Source organism: Genypterus blacodes, unplaced genomic scaffold, assembly GCF_046128005.1.
Source record: "Genypterus blacodes isolate CSIRO-AG114 ecotype Tasmania unplaced genomic scaffold, CSIRO-AGI_Gbla_v1 ptg000067l_1, whole genome shotgun sequence".
Taxonomy (NCBI): Eukaryota; Metazoa; Chordata; class Actinopteri; order Ophidiiformes; family Ophidiidae; genus Genypterus; species Genypterus blacodes.
In genome coordinates, this window is record NW_027466879.1 from 6398589 (window position 1) to 6418619 (window position 20031).

General features: G+C 40.7%; 3 protein-coding genes across 3 annotated transcripts; 2 read left to right on the top strand and 1 right to left on the bottom strand.

The window, feature by feature from the left end:
* The first annotated feature begins 1079 nt into the window (after positions 1–1079).
* On the top strand, positions 1080–5181 carry LOC143004572 (beta-1,3-galactosyltransferase 1-like). Its single transcript, XM_076155571.1, has 3 exons — positions 1080–1255; positions 2307–2480; positions 3898–5181. Exons 2-3 carry the CDS (start codon positions 2422–2424, stop codon positions 4964–4966), a joined length of 1128 nt encoding a protein of 375 aa, XP_076011686.1. The 5' UTR covers positions 1080–1255; positions 2307–2421; the 3' UTR covers positions 4967–5181.
* A 2954-nt stretch (positions 5182–8135) lies between these two features.
* LOC143004573 (interleukin-17F-like) lies at positions 8136–11190 on the top strand. Its single transcript, XM_076155572.1, has 3 exons — positions 8136–8649; positions 8722–8981; positions 9741–11190. The coding sequence occupies exons 1-3, from the start codon at positions 8626–8628 to the stop codon at positions 9976–9978; spliced, it is 522 nt and encodes a 173-aa protein (XP_076011687.1). The 5' UTR covers positions 8136–8625; the 3' UTR covers positions 9979–11190.
* A 2278-nt stretch (positions 11191–13468) lies between these two features.
* On the bottom strand, positions 13469–16504 carry LOC143004571 (beta-1,3-galactosyltransferase 1-like). Its single transcript, XM_076155570.1, has 2 exons — positions 16359–16504; positions 13469–16068 (listed from the first exon to the last, which is right to left on the bottom strand). Exons 1-2 carry the CDS (start codon positions 16376–16378, stop codon positions 14760–14762), a joined length of 1329 nt encoding a protein of 442 aa, XP_076011685.1. The 5' UTR covers positions 16379–16504; the 3' UTR covers positions 13469–14759.
* Positions 16505–20031: the final 3527 nt, after the last annotated feature.

Below are 20031 nucleotides of genomic sequence, written 5' to 3' on the forward strand. Positions count from 1 at the left end.
TATTGTCTAGTAGCCTATTATTCTGGATCATTATCCTCTCTGTCCTCACTGCTCCCTGTGTTAGAGGACATAGTAGCACACACAGGCCCTATAGGAACACTAAACGCTACATGTTCCTCTAACATCTAGTATCTGTATTAGGAACAGGCTGTGCAGATCAGTTACTGTTGTTACATTTTACCTTTTTTTTTTACATTTTTGTACAGCAACTAGGAAGAAAGCAGGAATGACAAATTGCGATTGCACAATAACCTGTGAGCCTATTCATTACTGAGCCTATATGTATGCTTGTTTTCCTCCGTGTCGCAGCTGAGGCGGGGCGGGGCGGGGCGGGGCGGGATAGTCGATCTGTATTCATTTCCATCTGTGATGTGAATCTAATCCTGTTTTGAATAAGGCTCCTAGAATCTGTAATCTTAAGGATATGTTGCTATGACAACAACTCCAACAAGAGCTCCGAAGATAAAGCGAGGAATCCAAGGTTGAGCCAGATCGTCAACAATTAAATCCTGCTAACTCCCTCAGAGCTGATCGGCTCTGAGCGTCAATCACCACAAACATGACGCACTGAATGGAGAACATTGACCCTATCACTCAGATGCATGGATCCCTGCTCATTAACACAATGCAAAACATTTCAAAGCACAACACGCACAGTTCACTGTACTGTTCTCACAAACATGGAGGGAAATAATACGATTCGGTTTAGTTCGGTTTAGAAGCCATGTGTGTGACCGAGGAATCAGTGTCCCCCAGGTGAGAGGACACATGTGGACACAAACATGTTAAACAGATCATTGTGGTACATGTTTTTTCCAGACGCACAGCATTTGTGACAGCGTATTAAAAACACAACTGTACATTACATTATCTACACGCCTAAACGAGTCTGCCCACAACCACATCATGAATGTAAACTGGAGAAAAAACATAATTATAATAATAATTATAATCCATCCCCTCCCACACACACACACGCACGCACACGCACACGCACACGCACACACACACACACACACACACACACACACACACACCCTTACCCCGCCTCAGTTCAGCCGTGTAGGCGGAGTGGACCCTGCGGTTTGCAGCAGCAGCCGGCTCACCTGAAGCAGCAGCTCACACTCTCCCATGCCTGCTGCGCAGACATGCGACATGAGTCCGTTGTCTTCAAGTATACATTCTGACTACTTCAAGCAAAGTTTGACAGAGCCGAAGGAAAGTTAGGAGAGGAGTTTACCGATAACGCGTGGAGGTGAGTGTTTGACTCAAGTCCCTGCAGGCCTGAGGGATACTGCTGTGCTGCTTAAAGCTTCGGGTAACAAACGTTTTTCTTCATGTAGATACGTTTTGTTTTGCGCTCTGTCAATCCAGCCCTTCATGATGGCAGGAGACCTGAACGAGTATAAAGGAAACTGCAGGAATAAGTCACAATTCCTAACACTTCGGGACACATGAGGTCACTTTTATACTTAACTCAAACAAACTTTGTTCGACACGTTGGACGGATTCCACGTGATGTTGTTAAACCAAATAAGTACAGCTAAACTTGACTTTGTTTTGTGTGAACGGGTTTGTGAAAGATAACATCAGAGACAAACGACAGTGTAACAAATATTGGAAATGAATTTGTGTAGATGAATCAGGGGAACACTTGTGTATTTCGTGTTTATTCCTGAATACAGATGCTTGAAAAGTAACAGCATTTTGTTTTATTGTTTTTTTTGCTGAATATTTCTGATCAGCATTTGACACTGAGCTGACAGCTATGAAACATTTTGGAGATGGTTTTTTTATGGGTGCGTTACTTCCTCATCTCTTTTCCTGTCTCACTATAAATTCTTACACGATGCCTTGTATCTCAACCCGCACATGTTTGTTTGTTTGTTTGTTTTATAAGAGGAGCTGCTCATTAGTAGAACATATGGATACTATGATTTCATTGAGGAAAAGTACTGATAAGTGTGACAGATGCTCCTGGAGCTTGATGCAGTAAGGAAAGTACTGAGCTCCTCTTAACAATAGACATCCAGACGTGCCAAGACAAGCTCAACAAGAATCCAACAAGCTCACACAGATCCCTATAGGCAGGGCTGTTACACACATTGCACACACATTTCTCTGCACAAAACCACACAGGTCCACTTCTACGCTTCCTTGATACAGCACCATTGCTCACACGGAGTGAAAACAATGAGCAAATACAGCGTAATACCTAGATCCCATCATATCCCTCCCTGCAGGCACACACACACGCCACTCACGCCAGTAATACATCCTGTTGTTTCTTTCTTTCTTCGTCTCAGGAAACATAATCTGGATCAACACTCACCAGGGATCTGAGCTACAGATGAAGTCATCGCTGGACAACCAACACATATGTACAACTTTCCTCCTTTGGGAGCATAAAGTGCAGCACTGATGGGGATTTGCTCCAGGCATCCCTGTAATGAATTCACACTGGTCTTCAGGGAGACGAGGTGAGATACAGCAACAGAAATCTACATTCATTTTTACAATTTTACTCTTGATTGAATTGGAAATTTGGTTTTCATTTGTGTCATAAACAGCTGCAGGGTGAAAAATGCTGATTTTGGCTTGTTCATACATGACCAACCTGTTTGAGTTGATAGCTGATATGAAGGCCCCGTTTCTTGTTTACGGAGGGATTGTGAACGATCACGTGACCATTTGCCTCACAGAGACTGATCCTTTGTTTGACACAATATTAATTCCAGTTTGTCAAAAAACCTGAAAATTCTTGTCTGTGAAGAACAAACAAGTGTGAAGGTAAAAAAATTAAATCACATGAAAAGATTTTCTCGATTTTTGTGGAGATTTATTCAGAAATGAAACCTTTTCTACATCTTTCATCTCGTCTTGTTCTTTGCGGTCATTGAAGCTCCTATTTTTCACACACTGAATCAAAATGTGTTGATGTCCAACAAAGTACACGATACCGTCACCATGGAATCATGCTAACAACATATAGGATGGAGTGTGATGTATAGTGATCTACACCAACAGACAGTGATACCAGACGTGTACCGACAGATATCATGTAAACTGCATCTTTGGAAAGCTGCTGCCATTTACAATACAAGACAAAAGTTGTTTTTTTTGCAATTTGTTTTTATTGAAGCAGATATTGTACATGACATTGTGCATACAGGTGAAGGGAATTTTGGAGATCATTTTTTATATAGAAAGAGGGGGAAGGAACTGATCTGTGTTCTGGTAACCAGTCACTGGTCAATACCACAGTTTAGCCTGCTTACATATTTGAGTATAGCTAGGTACTTATTAGAAAAGTAAACTTGTATACTAAAAGTTTGCCAAAGCAAAATTGTTCAATAAAGCCCCCATGTGGTGAAAAGTGGAACAGCTTCCCTGCTTGGTCTTCTGCAGGTTAAACCTCAAAGATGCCAAGACTTTTGATTATTTAATCTAGTTATTGTTGCAGTCTCAGTAATTCCATTTAGTTTCTGTTATCAGGAACCACAGGCCAACTGTTGCTTCCTTCCCACTCTCAGGGCCGTCATGACATTCTGAAAGCAGGGAGTGTTTTTTTCCCCCCCGAGTACAGATTTCAGATATTGGCCCCTTCCCAATGTTTGCTACATGATGTTTGTTTAAACATGAGATTACGGGAAAGATTGTTGTTTAATTTGGGTGATGGCACAATTTTTTCCTGTAATCTGACTTTGGAATCGTGTGGTGAAGTTGAATGTTTGAATCTAAGCAATTTCACGTCTTTATGATGTTTTGGTGTACTTACTGATTGAGTGGAGCCACAGATGGAAGCGACAGTGAATGTTCCATAGGTTTCTGTAATGACGTGTTCCAAAAGTGCTACAATCACTAATTACGACCTCTTTGTTCTTCCCTGTTACCTAGGGAGACTGTAGACATCCAGCAGGGGACACACAGACGACACACCAGGAGGAGATTTTTTTATAAATGGATCTCTTTATTTCTTTTTCTGATTATCACAACATCTGTGGTCATAACTGAAGTTTATTTGAATCTAGACACACGAGGTCTGATCCACAAGGTTTTGATTGGTGTTGTAGCTCTACCATCCAGAGAACTGAACAGTGCCGGCTCATACTTAGTGGAATACCCTCATGAGTACCACTTCACTATAAACCAACCAGAGAAATGTGAGCAGCAGAAGCCTTTTCTCGTCCTGATTGTTCCTGTGGTGCCCCACAACAGGGCAGATCGGGACATTATCCGCAGGACATGGGGCGGTGAGAGGAAGGTGCTGGGCAAAGTGGTGACGTTGTTCTTCTTGCTGGGGCGGCAGACTGGAGGAGAAGCCGAGCAGGTCCAACAGAGAGTACTGCAAGAGAGCAAAGAGCATCGGGACCTGATCCAGAGTGACTTCCTGGACTCCTACAAGAACCTGACCATCAAGACCATGGTGATGATGGAGTGGCTGGCTGCCCACTGCTCCAGTGCCTCGTATGCCATGAAGATTGATTCAGACATTTTCCTCAATCTCAACAACCTCATCACCATGCTACTACTGCTGCCTCCACAGGGAGACTACATGACTGGATTTGTCGAGTGTGAAGCAGTCGTTTTAAGAAACCCATCATCTAAGTGGTACCTGCCTGTGGAGTTATTTCCTGAGACATACTACCCATGCTATACTTTGGGTCTGGCCTATGTTTTCTCTTTAGATCTCCCTCAGAAACTGGTGGAGGCATCCAGACATGTTCAAGCTCTTTACATTGAGGATGTATATTTGGGAATGTGTATGAGTTACTTACGAATCCCACCAACATACCCCCAGACTTGGAATTCCTTCAGTTTCAGCCCTTTGCCATACGATCGCTGCATTTACTCTGAAATTATAGCCACCACGACACCTGAGTACACAGATCGTTTGTGGGTCTGGAGTGACTTTAAAAGCCCCGGTCCTCTCTGCCAAAGAGATGATACGGTGCAACCTTTCTGAAGAGCTGTTTTTGAGATCACTAAGAGACCATCAAGCTTAACCACTGATCAAATCAATCAATTAAGCAATTATGTTTTGTTTTTTATAAACATCTGTATGTCTGTACAGTGTACATCTTTAATGTGTGGAGTGCTGTATTGAGTTCTGGTAAAGGTAGAACCACATTTCATTTATAAATCCTGTAAATATAATATGTATAAACCCTTTTTTGTGAACCTCTATAAAATGTTCTCTTTTTTTTCATCTTTTTAACCCGTTTGGGTCATTCTGAATATTGACATTTATTTCCAGTAGTATTTTTATTGAAGAAATACAGAAAGAAGGAGAAAAAGAAAGGAAATACCGATTGGGACTTGTGATACACATGTGGACAAAATGCAAAAGGAGACGAGGAGACTAACAACTTCTATAGTCGGGTTGTGTATGATAGCGTTGTTGGTGATGAATAGTTGTGTTCTGAAACTAGTGAAGCCACATTGTTATGGTTCTGTTAGATGGGTCCATGTGTGTAACACATTGCCATATAGAGATTTTTATTCTATTTTTCACATCCAGAGGGGGAGAGAAGCAGAGACAAACACCTGAATTCAGCTCGTGATTCATGGCTCCTTATGCCTCCAAGTGTGCTACTTGAGTTTGATCAGGAAAATACTCAAAAAATGCCATAAAATCCCTTAAAATGTCTTGAGAACTACCAAAATGCATTTAACGTATCTACCAGACTTTTATGTCACTATGGGAGAAGCTTTCATTTTGATCTTTTTTAACAATCTTGCCAACAATCCCAAGTGTCGACCTCATCTTGTTTAGGTAGGTGTGTCAATTTGAAGTTAACAAATTCAACATCTGCCTGGCTAGTGATAATAATACATGATGAGACTTTTATCCCCTTTACGACATGTTCTGGGCCAGAGCCATGACGCATCCTTGGTTTCTTTAGATCCCCAGTAAATACACAACAAAATAATGGGGGGTTGTCCTTTTTAAATGTCAGTTTGAAGTGAGGTTTCCCTTTTTAAATGTGACTAAAAGTGACTAATCCAAAGGTGTTTCCCAGTTGTAGGGGCTGCACACTTAGGAGGGCCTGGCTGTGAAGTTGGGTCTTCCTGAGAGACCTGACAACGCAGCGGATTCAGAGGCTTTTCTTAAAGTGAGGCAGTGTAGCCATGACTCATGCTGTTATCTCAAAGTAAATAAGCAGGATTTTGTTCCATTACGAAGTTTTATTTGGCTCTATCATTTATAATCCTTTCATAAAGCCTGAATGTCTTTGACTGTGAGAGGAAAGAGAAGCAGCCAAGGGCCAACCCAAATAGACATGAGACAAACTTAACTTCCTTCTTCACACAGAGAGGTCAGCTCAAGCTCTAGACCTTCTTGTTGTTAAGCAACAAAGACAAACCACCACACGAACAAAAACCACACCCAAAAAATGAGTAGTAGTGGTCATCAAAAGCCACGACCTCAGAGACAAAGTGCGTCAAAGCTGCACAGAAATTTTGACTCATGAGTTGAAATCTTCCCGGATTCATGTCTGGCATTATATTAAAGGCATCTTACAATGCTTAACTTAAACTTCAACCAACATACCATATCCTGGTGGTCAATATGTGACATCATTGTTGCTCACTGTAACCTGAGTGTCATTAGCCTCCTGGCCTAAGCGGTCTATGCGGTTGTTTAGGATCCCTACCACAAGGGGGAGCGCTAAGGGGGGTCTGTATTTCTGACTCCTCACTAAATACTACCTCAATGCTTATTAAATAAAATACTTAATGAAATAGAAATAGAAATAGAACTTTTCACGTTTTCACTTTTGCAGTTTTCACCTTTGTTATTTATGTTTTTTGCATTCTTATATTGGTTGTTCATTATTATCTATTTGTCATAGTTTTTAGATTGTATTAGTGTTCATGTGTTGTTGTTCATTGTGACGCACAAGTTGCTTTCTTTCAAAGCCTCTCAAATTTGACAATTTTTAAATATTTTGCACTTTTATATGTTGATTGACATCTTTTGGTGGCAAGGTTGAGAGACTGGTTAACTAAATATGTGTTGGTTGTATTATTTCATTACAGTGTAAATATATTTATTATCATTGATCATTTTGAATACTTTGATTTTGCATCCCTTAGCAAACTTCTAACAATCTATTGGAGGAACTCTGGCTTAGGCTGTTTCATTGTGCAGGTTCTGTGACTCTAAATGGAGACGGCATATATTTATACAGACGGGGCGGGGATAATGTGACAACCCCTCACCTTGATTGGTGTCTTTTCCTTGAGGAATGTTTGCTATGTGAGAGGCAGAGATGGTGGATCAAGGTCCATGTGGGATGTTATTGCTGACATTAGATTTAGAGATTTTTCCTCTTCACCGGATAGACGATGGAATGCTTGGATATGGTACAAAAATATACAAATAAATGTCATTGTCATTTCGTCATTTTGTCAATATATCTCACCCAGCTATATGATTTGCAGATACCAGAGATCTGTTCACAATTATTACATTACAGGTCTGATTGTACTATAACAATGGACTCTGCAAGCAGTTCCTCCTTTACTAAGTTTTCCCCTTTATCTGGTTAACATATCAGATAACAATGCAATGCACCACAACATCAGATTCAGTTCAAGGTACAAAGGAGGGCAAATACCTATTATGTATAGCTCAAGAGGGTGCTCCAAACAAGTCAGATTCATTCCAAGTGGATTGCTGTGTCTGTAGAGTGGACAGTTTGGTATGAAGAGGAAACTACTGCCATGGCAGCTTTCAGCACCCTGAGGTGCAATGTCAGAGTCCCTGAGACTCCACTGGCTCCACAGACAAACATGCAGAACCTGCCTGTTCACTTATCATTCACATGAACACACTTTTGTTCTAGGTTTTGTGCCTTACAAATCTTTCTGGATAAAATGTGTGTGCAGTTATTACACTTTACCACAACAAACGGTTGAGTGATAAGTTCTGAGCTTGGCTAATTGTATTAAACAAACTGGCATACAATAGAAAAGCAGTGTGTTTGGTTATCATTTACTCCAGGAGAGTCAGATAATCAACTTAAGGTTTAAAACCAGAGGGAAAATAGTCATTGATGTCAACAACAATTTGAATAGACCTGTAAAATATTTGACACCATCTATCAAAGTGGATGTTTGATCATTCCGTATCATGTTGCTGTATTACAGAAAGACATAGTAAGAAAAAGGCTAAAATATAGAAAGGCACTAGTATGATCTTAAAGATAGCATATAAACAGGTCAGATGATTGAATTCATAATCAGAGGTTGTCCATAAACATTAGGAACTTAAATTCATAGTGACATTACTGCAAACATTGAATCAGGTGTGATAGTGTCAATGCCTGAGCTCACTCTGTTTCTAAGTATAGGCTGTGCTCAGATATACTCCACAGTTCAGAGGGGGAGGAGAGGGAAACCATTGCATCATGCCACCCCACTGCTGACGTCACACTACTATCATGGCGGCCGGCCGGCGGTGGGCGGGGTCACACGTGGAGCGAAGCTTAGACATCGATTTCCAGGCGAGTTTCAATTCCCCCAAATACATCACCAAAACACGCATTGGCCTGGATATCGGGAGACTATAAAGCTTCGTAGACATGCCGGCAAGCGTCAAACCGTTGGGTGCTCGAGATGGAGTTGCTCAGCCTGAAACAGGTACTCTTACCACCAACTGTTTGATTTTCGCGTATCACTTATTGTTTATTGATTTGTTTTACGTGTTGACAGATTTCCATCGGTTTGCTGATGATCTTCAATCACCACACGTCTGCTAGTACGGGCGCCTCTGCCACTAATGCCACCGCCGCCGCTGCTGATGCCGCAGCACGGAGCCCCAGGTGCATCAGTGAGCAGATAGCGGATCGCCGGGTGTCCAGATTCATGAAATCACTCAGGGGGAGTGTCTACGGTGCGATCGAGACCCACACCCGCAGTCAGCAAGAGGGGAACACGGTCGCCTGCCGCTCACTCTCCCCCTGGAAGATCAGGTGAGGAGCTACGGGTACTTCAGAGGGACATACTAGTTCACCAACCCTCAGACAGCAACAGTTTACGAAAGGAAAGAAAGAACTTTTACCAATACATTCTCCCAGTTTCTGGCAGAATGTAAGCAGCATAGTGACGTTCATATACTTTCAACAGACCATTCCAAATTTTACTCCTAAAACTCTAAAAACTGAAAAGTTATTATAAATGTTTCACGTAGACACCAGCACAAGCATCTGTCTCACAAGATTGCAGGTGATTCTCACTTTAAGACAGAAAGGGTGGGGCTGACTCTGTTGCTATGGATGATGTCATGCTTCATGTCTACTGAGCAGGGCTGTAACAAGAAATTGTAGACCTGACCAGGCACTCACAGGAGAAGAGCGAGAACTTTAATTTATAAGGTTAATCACGCACTGTGTGGAGTATGAGGTCATTCAGGTACAATGACTAAACATGAGAGTGAAAATAAATGTGACTGATTCGTGCTGCTTGATTCATGGATTCAAATTTGCTTTTGGACCAGTCTCCAAATATTGCTTGAGAGTATTTAACTTTCAGGCGTATCTCCTTCTTCATATCCCCGAGCACTCATCTCCTGTGTTGAAATGATGCTTATCTAGTCTGTCCAGTGTGTATATATACTATCGATATCGATACTACGTTTTAATCAGGATGCATAGCTGCATTAAAGTGAAAATCTTGTCATTAGTCACAGTAGCTGTATGCTTTGTCTCCTCCTCCTGCTTTGTCTCCTCCAGCATAGAGAAGGAAGACGGCAGGATCCCACACGAAATTTCCAGAGCAGAGTGCATTTCGAACGGCTGTTTCATCAACCAGAAGGAGAACTTCAGCTTCAACTCGGTGCCTGTGTTTGCTGAGGTGATAGTGCTGAGAAAGTCTTTATGTCATAGCGACCCAACCAGATACAACCTCACTAGACATTTGGTTAGAATCCCTGTGGCCTGCACCTGCGTTGTACCCAAATATGCAGAATGAGCATAGTTGGGTACAACGCATACATATTATAGAGAGACCTACCTCAGTCATTTTCTTGGTTGAAAATACCGAATCAGACACAAAAGTGGATAGTGAATTTATATTTACATTTATACTCTTGGCAGACGCTTTTACCCAAAGCGACGGCAATATGAGATTTGAATACAAACATGAGTAACGATCTAGTCCGGAGACAAAAACAAGACTAAGTACCAAGAACCTAAGTTGTAGTTATACAACAGGGCATAGGTGCCAAGAGGCGGTGACTGGAGGAGGTTTAGATAGCATCTATAGCAACCTCAACAAGAATAACAAATAACTGGCATCTTAATATCGTTTATCCAGCTTGTACACTGAAGTCAGATGAAAGCAGCTAATGTTGAAAAGCAGGGATTATTTTTTGCCCATTATTTTTGCACACTTACTTAGATATCAGGCTCAACACTTTATATCAGACAACCCAAGTGGTCAACTGTCTGTTTTATGCGCAGCTAAGAATTCAAAAAAACTAAACACAGGTAATGTTGATGGAGGATATCACAAGCATAAGAGGTTTTTAATATATTTTCTTATTGGTGGTAACTTCAGGTGAAGGCTTTCAGGTTTCAGATTGTAGCAAAGTTTAATACCATTGGTTGGCATTGAACTTTTTTTTACCTTAAAAAGTACAAATTCTAGGTCTCACATAAGAAATGAGTAATCTTGACAAACCTCCGACCAATAATGTAGGAAATGTGTCAAACCCTGAAAGACATTTCCAATGAGCTTAAATGAAACAATTTAGAGAGACATACTTTAAAAGTAGACTTTTAACTACAATTCACTACAGTGCAAAGCTCGACTTTATAGATCAGTGTTAGTTCCGATTGAATGTTAGTGTATATTTATAAACCATGTGACCCTCCAATGTAAGTATTCCACTGTGAGACTGAGGAGGAAACAATGACATGTTTGAGTCAAAGCTTTAAGTCAAATCAGGTCTATTTAAATCAGGTCTATTTAAAATGTATTTGGCAAACTGTTTATGTGAAGAGCCAAACATTGCTATTAGATATATGAAAGTTAAAATGTGACAGTAGTTATTTTGCACTTTTTCCATTTTTGTTGACCCTTGAAGTTCAGGCATCCTAGAGAGAAGGAACGCCACCATGTTTTAGAGCGCTGATTTGTTCCTCAGATTTATAATCACCTGCATCTCTTTATTTTGCATTTTTTGTATCCTGTGAAAGAGGGCAAGAACAAACTATTATTATGTGTATGTAACACTTGTTCAGCTCTGGTGAGCTTTACTCTTGCAACTATTATTAACTAACCCAATTTTCAAAATAAAGTTTGGAAATGAAATGACTTGTGCTTCTTATTTCTGAGTATTCTACTCACTGCTATTTATAGACAAACGTACAACAGCATTCCATTAAAAAAGGAGTCTAGACTTTATATGATAACCAAACTTTCTGTTAATTCACTTCAATCACACTGTGAGGTCTTATTGCTGCTTCTTCAGTTGCTGTGCATAAACTGTCCACATGGTGTCTCTCATGTACAGACAGGTTGTACTGTATATGTAATCAACCACTTTAAAGCTCCAAGCAAACTTGAAAATGTGTTTTTTATACTGTACAGTAATACAAATGCAGACATGTTATCAACTTGACTAATCTACATTATTTAATCATCAGACATGTTTACCTGCTTTTTGAAAATGTATGAATGTATACAGCAAGTCAATGCGCTTGCTGACTGAAGAGCAAAGGTTCATAGTATAGTTGAGCACGCACATTCTTTCACATTATATGAGAGGGCTATACATTCAAACATTGGAAATCTGCTCCTGGGGAGGGCGGGGACAGGAGAAGCAAGAACTGACTTGTCTCAGGGTAGAGTTTGCTGTCATCACCACATCCGTATATGCATATGCACTTAAACACTCTCACCTAGACACACAAGACAATCACAATGGTATTGGGTGTCGCTTGCGCCACCTTTCTTGTGTAAGGTGAGAACAGCACCGAGTGATGCCAGATCTAGCAGTATGAGTAACCTGGTATATGTTATTAATGAAGTTATACTGGATCTCCTAGTTGTACCAACGCTCGGATATTTCAGTTCACCCGAACGTGAAAACATGATAAAAAAAAGCTGACTTCAATTATCTTTGATAGCAAGAGATTTAAAAGCATTATATGAACTAAAGCAGTCCTATGAGGGCCCCTATCCAGCAGGTTCTCTATACTGCCACTACATAATTGCTTGCATCTTGTATTCTAAGTTCTCAGGTCTGCTCTCAGGTACTTGGGATACCAGATACCAGGAGCAAGCAATACATTTAAAGACAGGATAGAAAACCTGCTGGATAGGGGCCCGTGCAGGAAAGGGTTGGAGAGTCCTGAAATAAAGGCAATACTAGAAAAGCAGCAAAAATCCAGGAAAGGTCGGCAAGAGGTGGCCGACAACTGAAATGCACAAGTATTGTATTTATTATTGTCTAATAGCCTATTATTACTTCTGGATTTCATGAAGGCCTTATCCTTTCTCACCTATTCTCCGTGTTAGAGGCAATAGATTCACACACCCTGAAAGCAATGAAAACAGAACAAACAAATGATTCCTCCCAGAACGCAGAGGTGCTTGTCTACAGCACAGCATCGTTGTTTAAATATTTGAAACAACCTTTTTATTATTATCCTTGCTTGTTTGTTCTCCTCTTTGAAACAAGCAGTGGCAGTTTTGTTTAACTTTGTTTACTTCCACCTGTGATCTAATCCTGTTTATATTTCTTTCACCGGCTCCACAGCAGGATTTTTCTTAAGGGCGTCTTGCTTTGACAACTCCAACGCGTGGCCCAACCAGTCGCCATTGGGCCACGCGTTGGAGTTGTTGTCCAAGGGCAGGAACCCTTCACCAATCTGCTCCTTTAGAATCACTGGAAAGGTTTCGGTGTACATCCTCCATACAGCACATTGGTTATTATGTAAAAGAAGCTTACATAAGGAGCACAAACAGTCGTAGCAGCTTTAAAATGAAGGTGATCAGCTTGTTCATGTGCACAAATGTTATCGTTTTAAATGTATATTGGTGCAACCACAATCACGTACACTCACACATCTAAGATTAAAACCAATCAAGTGCAACAGCTAATACAGAGTGAGACAAATGAAACAAAGCTTGGGAGCACAAAGAGTTACAAAACCAGTTTTGCGGTATGCTGCCTCACCATGCATGGAAAAAACGACACCCTGACTGCAACTACTCAAGGAGGTGATCCACTCTTGTGTTAACACGCAAACAAAGACACATTTTAGCTCTACCGCCAATGTGAGTATAGGTGATGTCATGGAAACCTTGTAAGTTACTACAATGTTGACGCTGACAACTGTAAAACTATAGCACTGAATAGGAACCACAACAAAAACTTTGACATGTAAACATTGACATGGGAACATTTTCTTTCACTGTCATGCATTTGGTTTCTCAGATTACACAAAAGAAACAATACAATGGCACATTTTGAATGACAAATTCCTGAGAATCATTTACCACACGTCATGCAAACAAAGATAAGGATCTCTGATGCTGGCTTTGTATTCTATTACACACAGTGGTTAGACAGTTGGCCCCAGGCTGGACTTCGAGACCGGCACATTTGTGAATAGCAGCTGTAAAATCATGAAATTCGGAGCAAAGCATTACTTCCAATGCAAATAGGCGAATCACTTTGAATACATTCACATACACATCCATCTGCACACTCACTGAGTTAAGATCTATGTTAAATATACATTCAGCAGGACAGTGAGGCCTGCACAGAAAATGGGGGGGGGGGAGGGGCACTGTTCCCACAGCACACCTGTTTTAATGGGGCAAATCTTTGACAATTTCCACATTTTCTATTTCAAAAGTAAACTAGACAAATATCAAATATTTGTTTTTGGTCCAGATACACTGAGAAATGTAATTGAGGTTAGGGTTAGTTACTTGAATGTCAGTTCAATCTCCATGTTGTCTATCAGTACATACACACAGTACTCTTTGTGTTTGTGTTTGACAGTGCAGATGTAAATGAACAAAGATTACACACCCGTAAAACTGTTTGCGAAAGGGGTTTGCTTTGACATTCTTTCTTTTAACTTTCAAGTAACTGTTAGGGAAACAACCTAAACAGTTCAAATCTGTAAAAGACGGCTACAGTGTACAGTACTAAAACCCACATACCCGGTCAGAAACAACATCAAAAATCCACCCTGCTTCATCCAGAATGGCTGTACTGGAAGGTTTCCCTGCTATTGAACAGGAACCAACTTTGAGAAAGCAGTAACCTTACATGTCACACGGTCAGATGTAATGAATAAACGTTTGCCTTAATCTGTGTCAGACTGCAAAATCATGTTTGATACAAATCAGATTGTTCAAGGAATGTCTGATATTGTGCTACAACAAACAGGAAAAAAACTGTTCAGGCAGTGATGCATCATCAACTTGTCATCTGTCTGCAATGGTTTATAGATGTGAGATGTATGAGATTTTAGCCCCACATTTCTGACACTGAATTTTGTCGCTGAATATCTCACACTGGGATCTGGGATAAATGACCAAAGTTCTCTCACAGCCTGTGTGAGACTTATCTATACTTATTTATATATTTTATATGTCAGGGCTCTTTCATGCGTATTATTGCACCAAACTCTTGCCGCGTCTAAATGATCCACTTTTTAAAGTCTTTGTAATTCATTTATCACAGGCTACTATCACCTTTGTTAACACAAGACATACATTCTCCACCTTCAGCAATATGAACCAGATTTTTTAAAGTCTTTCCAAGCCCATGTGATATCCGTGGAACTATAAGTGGTGGTAGCTATTATTTTGGAGAACTCACAGCGATTGTACCGCAAAGGGAAGACGTGAAAATAGTACCAGCTGGGAGGGTCTGTGGGTGGGATGCCCAAGTACCTCATACACAACCCTAAATATACATCTTCAATATAAACAGCTTTAACATGTCTCGATGCCGCCACAAGCTTTTCAGGAAGATCCACAGACAAAACATAACCAAGACCCAAAGCATAACGTGGGTATTGTGACTCAGGATAAATGTCCCTAGGCAGGAACCACTTAGATGCGGGATCTCTCAGGACTGCAGCCGATCTAGCCACCAAGCCGGTCATGTAGTTGTTCTTTGGGGCATTAAGCAGCAGTCTGACAAGGTTGTCCACATTAAGAAACATGTCTGAATCAATCTTCATGGCATACAAGGCACTGGAGCAGTGGGCAGCCAGCCACTCCATCATCACCATGGTCTTGATGGTCAGGTTCTTGTAGCAGTCCAGGAAGTCACTCTGGATCAGGTCCCGATGCTCTTTGCTCTCCTGCAGTACTCTCTGTTGGACCTGCTCGGCTTCTCCTCCAGTCTGCCGCCCCAGCAAGAAGAACAACGTCACCGCTTTGCCCAGTACCTGACTTTGACCACCCCACGTGTTACGGATGACGTCGCGATGCGCCCTGTTGTATGGCGCTACAGGAACAATCAGAACCACAAAAGGCTTCAGTTGCTCACATTTCTCTGGCTCATTTATAGTGAAGTGGTACTCATAGGGGTATTCCACTAAGTATGGTCCTGGAGACACATAAGGAACTGGAGTTGGCAACACAGTTGTTGTGCTTTGTGTTGTCGGCTTAGTCACCAGTGACATTTTTTCAGTATACGTAGTGTTACTGACAGTCATTGTTGTGTTGTCTGGGTTTGCATTGGGATCCATCAGAGTATCAGCGGTAGAAGGCGAACTGAAGCTCGTGGATGCATTGTTAAGTGGAGAGTCAGTGGTGTTTCCCCTGAAAGTCGTGTTTCCCCTGAAAGCCACACTAGTGAGAGAAATTTTGGTGGGGGTTGCACTTTTAAATGGATTCCAGTATTTTCTTGTTGTATTTTGCTGCCACAAGTTAGTGCCCCAGTCATGGGCAAATTCCTTAATATTACTATTGTAAAAGAAAAAAACTGCGGCCAAAAGCAGAACAAGAAAAAAGCAGCGACATCTTGATATATTACACCATCTGCTGTGTCCTGATGGTAACCGATCCTCCATCACTTCCTGGCTGCGAACAAAACGTAGAGGTAGATGTGTAAAGTGAAGCACTTATGCAATTAAATCTTGTCACAGTTTAGTTACAACTTCCTCTTTCACTATAGCTGAGATGGTATTGCATTGTCAGGAACTGAGCATCACCTTCATTTTACTGTATGTATTACTTTATATCTCTGTGCATGTGACGAATAAAGAATCTTGAACCAAAAGTACATTTTAAAGCTCCCATATGTTTCCCTTCCTTAGTCAGACCATGTTCTCCCAGGTTGTGACTCAAGTATGTTATGATAAGGTGCTCACCTGCTTTCAACCATGGTCATTTCTTCTCCTAGATGACAAAAAAATTGAAAAAGACAGAAGCATGATCAAGCAGTCCCATAGTGAATACACGCTGCTGAGGAACAGCAGCGCTCTCTTCACTTCCTTGGTGTTGCTATCACGATGTGTGATCTTTACTGGTAACTAAACCACACCTTTGTTTGCTCCACCCCGTAATTTGCTGGTGTGTTGAGCTCATGTCCAATGAAAAGCTGAAAGCCCCAAACAGGCTTAACAACCTATGTGTGCAGGTAAGACCAGGTGCATTATTCACACCGACAGCTGTACCCTGGACCCTGAACTCTGAACCCTTAGTAATGTTTATTGTGTTGCTCTTGTCGTGGACCTTACAGACATAAGACATAACAGACACAACACAATTAAATGTAATGGAAAACCACTCAGCTATAAATCTGTGTGCCAAATTTAGATTTTTGTCAAATGTTAAATAATGTGTGGTAATTTGATCATCTTTGTTCAGTTCTCAGGCACATATGTTGCTGAGATGTTAACTCAGTAGCATGCATTACATTACATTACATTACGGTCATTTAGCAGACGCTTTTATCCAAAGCGACTTACATTACATTACCACCCATTACAGAGGGGGGAGCAGTTGAGGGTTCGGTGCCTTGCTCAGGGGCACCTCAGCAGGGACTTGAACCGGCGACCTTCTGACCGACTAAGCAACTGCCATGCAAACAGTTGACTTGTGCCGCACTTTCTTGTTCTTTATTCTAAATAAAAACATGTTAATGTTAATCAAGACAACAGGATGACAAACAGAGCGACAGGCAAAAAATATTCCCAAGTCCTATTGAATGATTTGACTCCCACTTTTTATCCTCACAGTAAATAGATCAGTCTTGTGTTGTTCACAGTAAATGAGAGAAAGGTGGCCCACCAAATGTTTCCAAAGAGCTCTACTGTAATTATAATTGACTAATTGGATGGCAGCAAAAATAAGTTTGTGCAACTAAATCAACTGTAAAAAAAATTGTAATGTAATTTTTACTACTTGTTTGTTCAAATAATCACATTTACAGTTTCTTACATGAACAGACTTTGTTTTCTATTATCAAGTAGTTGAATATGTTGATCTTTTAATCATGGCAGGCATGAGAATCTGGTTAGGGTGGAATAGCACCTGTCAATCAAACACAGAATTAACCAGCCTACACTACGACCTCATCTGCAGAAGGAGATGGTGGGCGAAGTCTCAGGCAGCTTGTGTTATAAAATCTCCATGTTGGACAGCAGGCAGTACAGAGTGGAGGAAAAGAAGAGGTGGAGGAGGAGAATAACAAGTAATTGTTGGACGTTTGAATGTTTCCATTGTTTTTAGCTTGACTGGAAGTTCGTAGTGCCAACAACACTGTCTGAATTTGTTGTGTGGAGACAGAAAGCGGCTCTTCAAAGCTCTCCATCTGTGTCTTGAAACACTAAGTCAATAACAACAGATGTCGGTGTGAATAGCATTTAGTTTCATGTGAATAGACACATAGAGTGAAATAGTAGTAATAATAGTTGGGGTAAGCGCCACATTCTATTCACATATCTTTATTATCATCAATCATATCATTTATCCTGCTTTTCTTACTGTAGCTCAATACAAACTGAGTTTATGGCCTACTTTTTCAGGAAAATACAAAACCCAAAAGAACACATCCATATTTACTCGTCAAGCCATCCGGTCTGAAAGGAGCTCTTGGAGTGTTCAACTCAGAAACTGGAGAGTCAACAATGACCTCCAAACATATACAAGTTCTCTTAAGTTAAGTTGGTGAGTTCAGTGAGTAAGCAATCATGAGGAGGGAGAAATAGAGAGATGGAAGCCAATACATTAAAGTGCAAAATCAGGCATTCAGAATTGTCAACATCTTTTTTTAAAGGTTACATATTATGCTCACATTATGTATTCTATTTTCACTCATTTACACTCATTGGGTGTAATACATTAGGGAGGATGTGTAGGTTGAACATTGTCACAGTGTCAAAACTTAAGGTGGATGTCTATAGTATTGCGTCCAGGAAGACAGGCCTATAGGTTTCATGTTGTCACCCACCTACACCTGGTTAAACACAGCAACCAAGTGTGAGATTAGCGAGCAAGTGGCCAGCTTTCCTGTTTCACAGTCTGTGGGTGTTACTGGCTCAGGCCTGACACAGATGGCCAATCAGAACACAGCAGGATTTATAGTTGTCCTTTAAAACCAATAAATATTAGTCAGTGTGCACAGTGGTGCTGCAGTAAGGGAGAGGGGAAAAGATTTGGTTGATTTGATGTTTTCTGCACATAAAGGTAAGCTATAGATTTCAAAATAGATTCCAAAATGAAAATAAAAACAAAGAAATAGAGATATACTACTGTCCCGACGATTAAATCATATTTATTCCTATTAACAAAAAATATTTGGATCAAGCAGCATGCACACTCTATCATTGTGAATGTGATAGAGTGAATTGAATGTGTTTTAGGATGATTTGCTTGAAAAAATGTTTTTTACGATTTTGCTACAAGTACAGGTCTAAGAACGTGGACTACATGGTTGATAAATGAAGCGGCCCTCACTAGGCACAAGAAACAAAAACTAAAATGATGTATTTACTATGATGAATCATGATTTCTATTGGAAAGTCTGGAATAATTTAACTGCACTGGACGACTTTTTAATTCTGTCAAAATAAAACTGTCTGCACTCAAATGTGACAGGATTTCTTGGGGGGCATAATATTTTCATAATATCTTATTAAAACCAGTAAGATGCATTCAATAATGGTTAATAACATCAACCTCAGCAATTCATAGAGCTGATAAACGAATTTACAGTAACTTCATATATGCATAATAGATGTTCGATGCCTCATTGTAACTTAAGCCACATGTTTTTTCTTTGCCCCAGGCTGCTCAACTACTGGGCGGGTTACTTCAACACACTGTCCACCATATTGGGAATACAAATTCTACCCTCCCCTTATATTGCCATCTTCGGTACTCCGTATGACCTACACCTTTTTAACACCCCACAAAAGGAAATCATCATGTTCACCTCTTTGCTTGCCAGGCGACGCCTGCTCCTACATTGGAAATCCCTCACCCCTCCCTCTATTTCGCAATGGCTTAAGGATACAATATACTTTCTTAGACTCGAGGAAAATCAAATGCACTATGAGGAACCACACTGATAAATTCTATCAGAGATGGCAACCTTTTCTCTCCTATTTCACAGATCTACAGGCTATGCCAGACTGATTACAAGAACACAGATCAGATCCTTTTTATTTTATCATTTTATTTTGCATTTCAGGCAGTCCAGGACGAGGATGTGTGAATGCGGGGTTGTATGAATGTGGGGCTGGGTGAGGTTTCAGGGCAGGATGCCATCTCTTTTTTTTCATTTCCTGTTTGTCTCTCCCCTATCTCTCTCTCTCTCTCTCTCTCTCTCTCACTGCCTATGATGCAATTTGTTCTAACCTACATTGCTGTTTGACATCATCCTGTAATTCTGTATGTACCCTATGACTTCATTGCAAATCCAGCCCACTTGTATTTTTCCTCAGAGTCTATGTATGTATAAAGTTCAACAACAATTGTAGGGTTACCACAACCTGCCTCCCTTCTCTCTCTTTCTCTCTCTCTCTCCCCTTTCCTCTC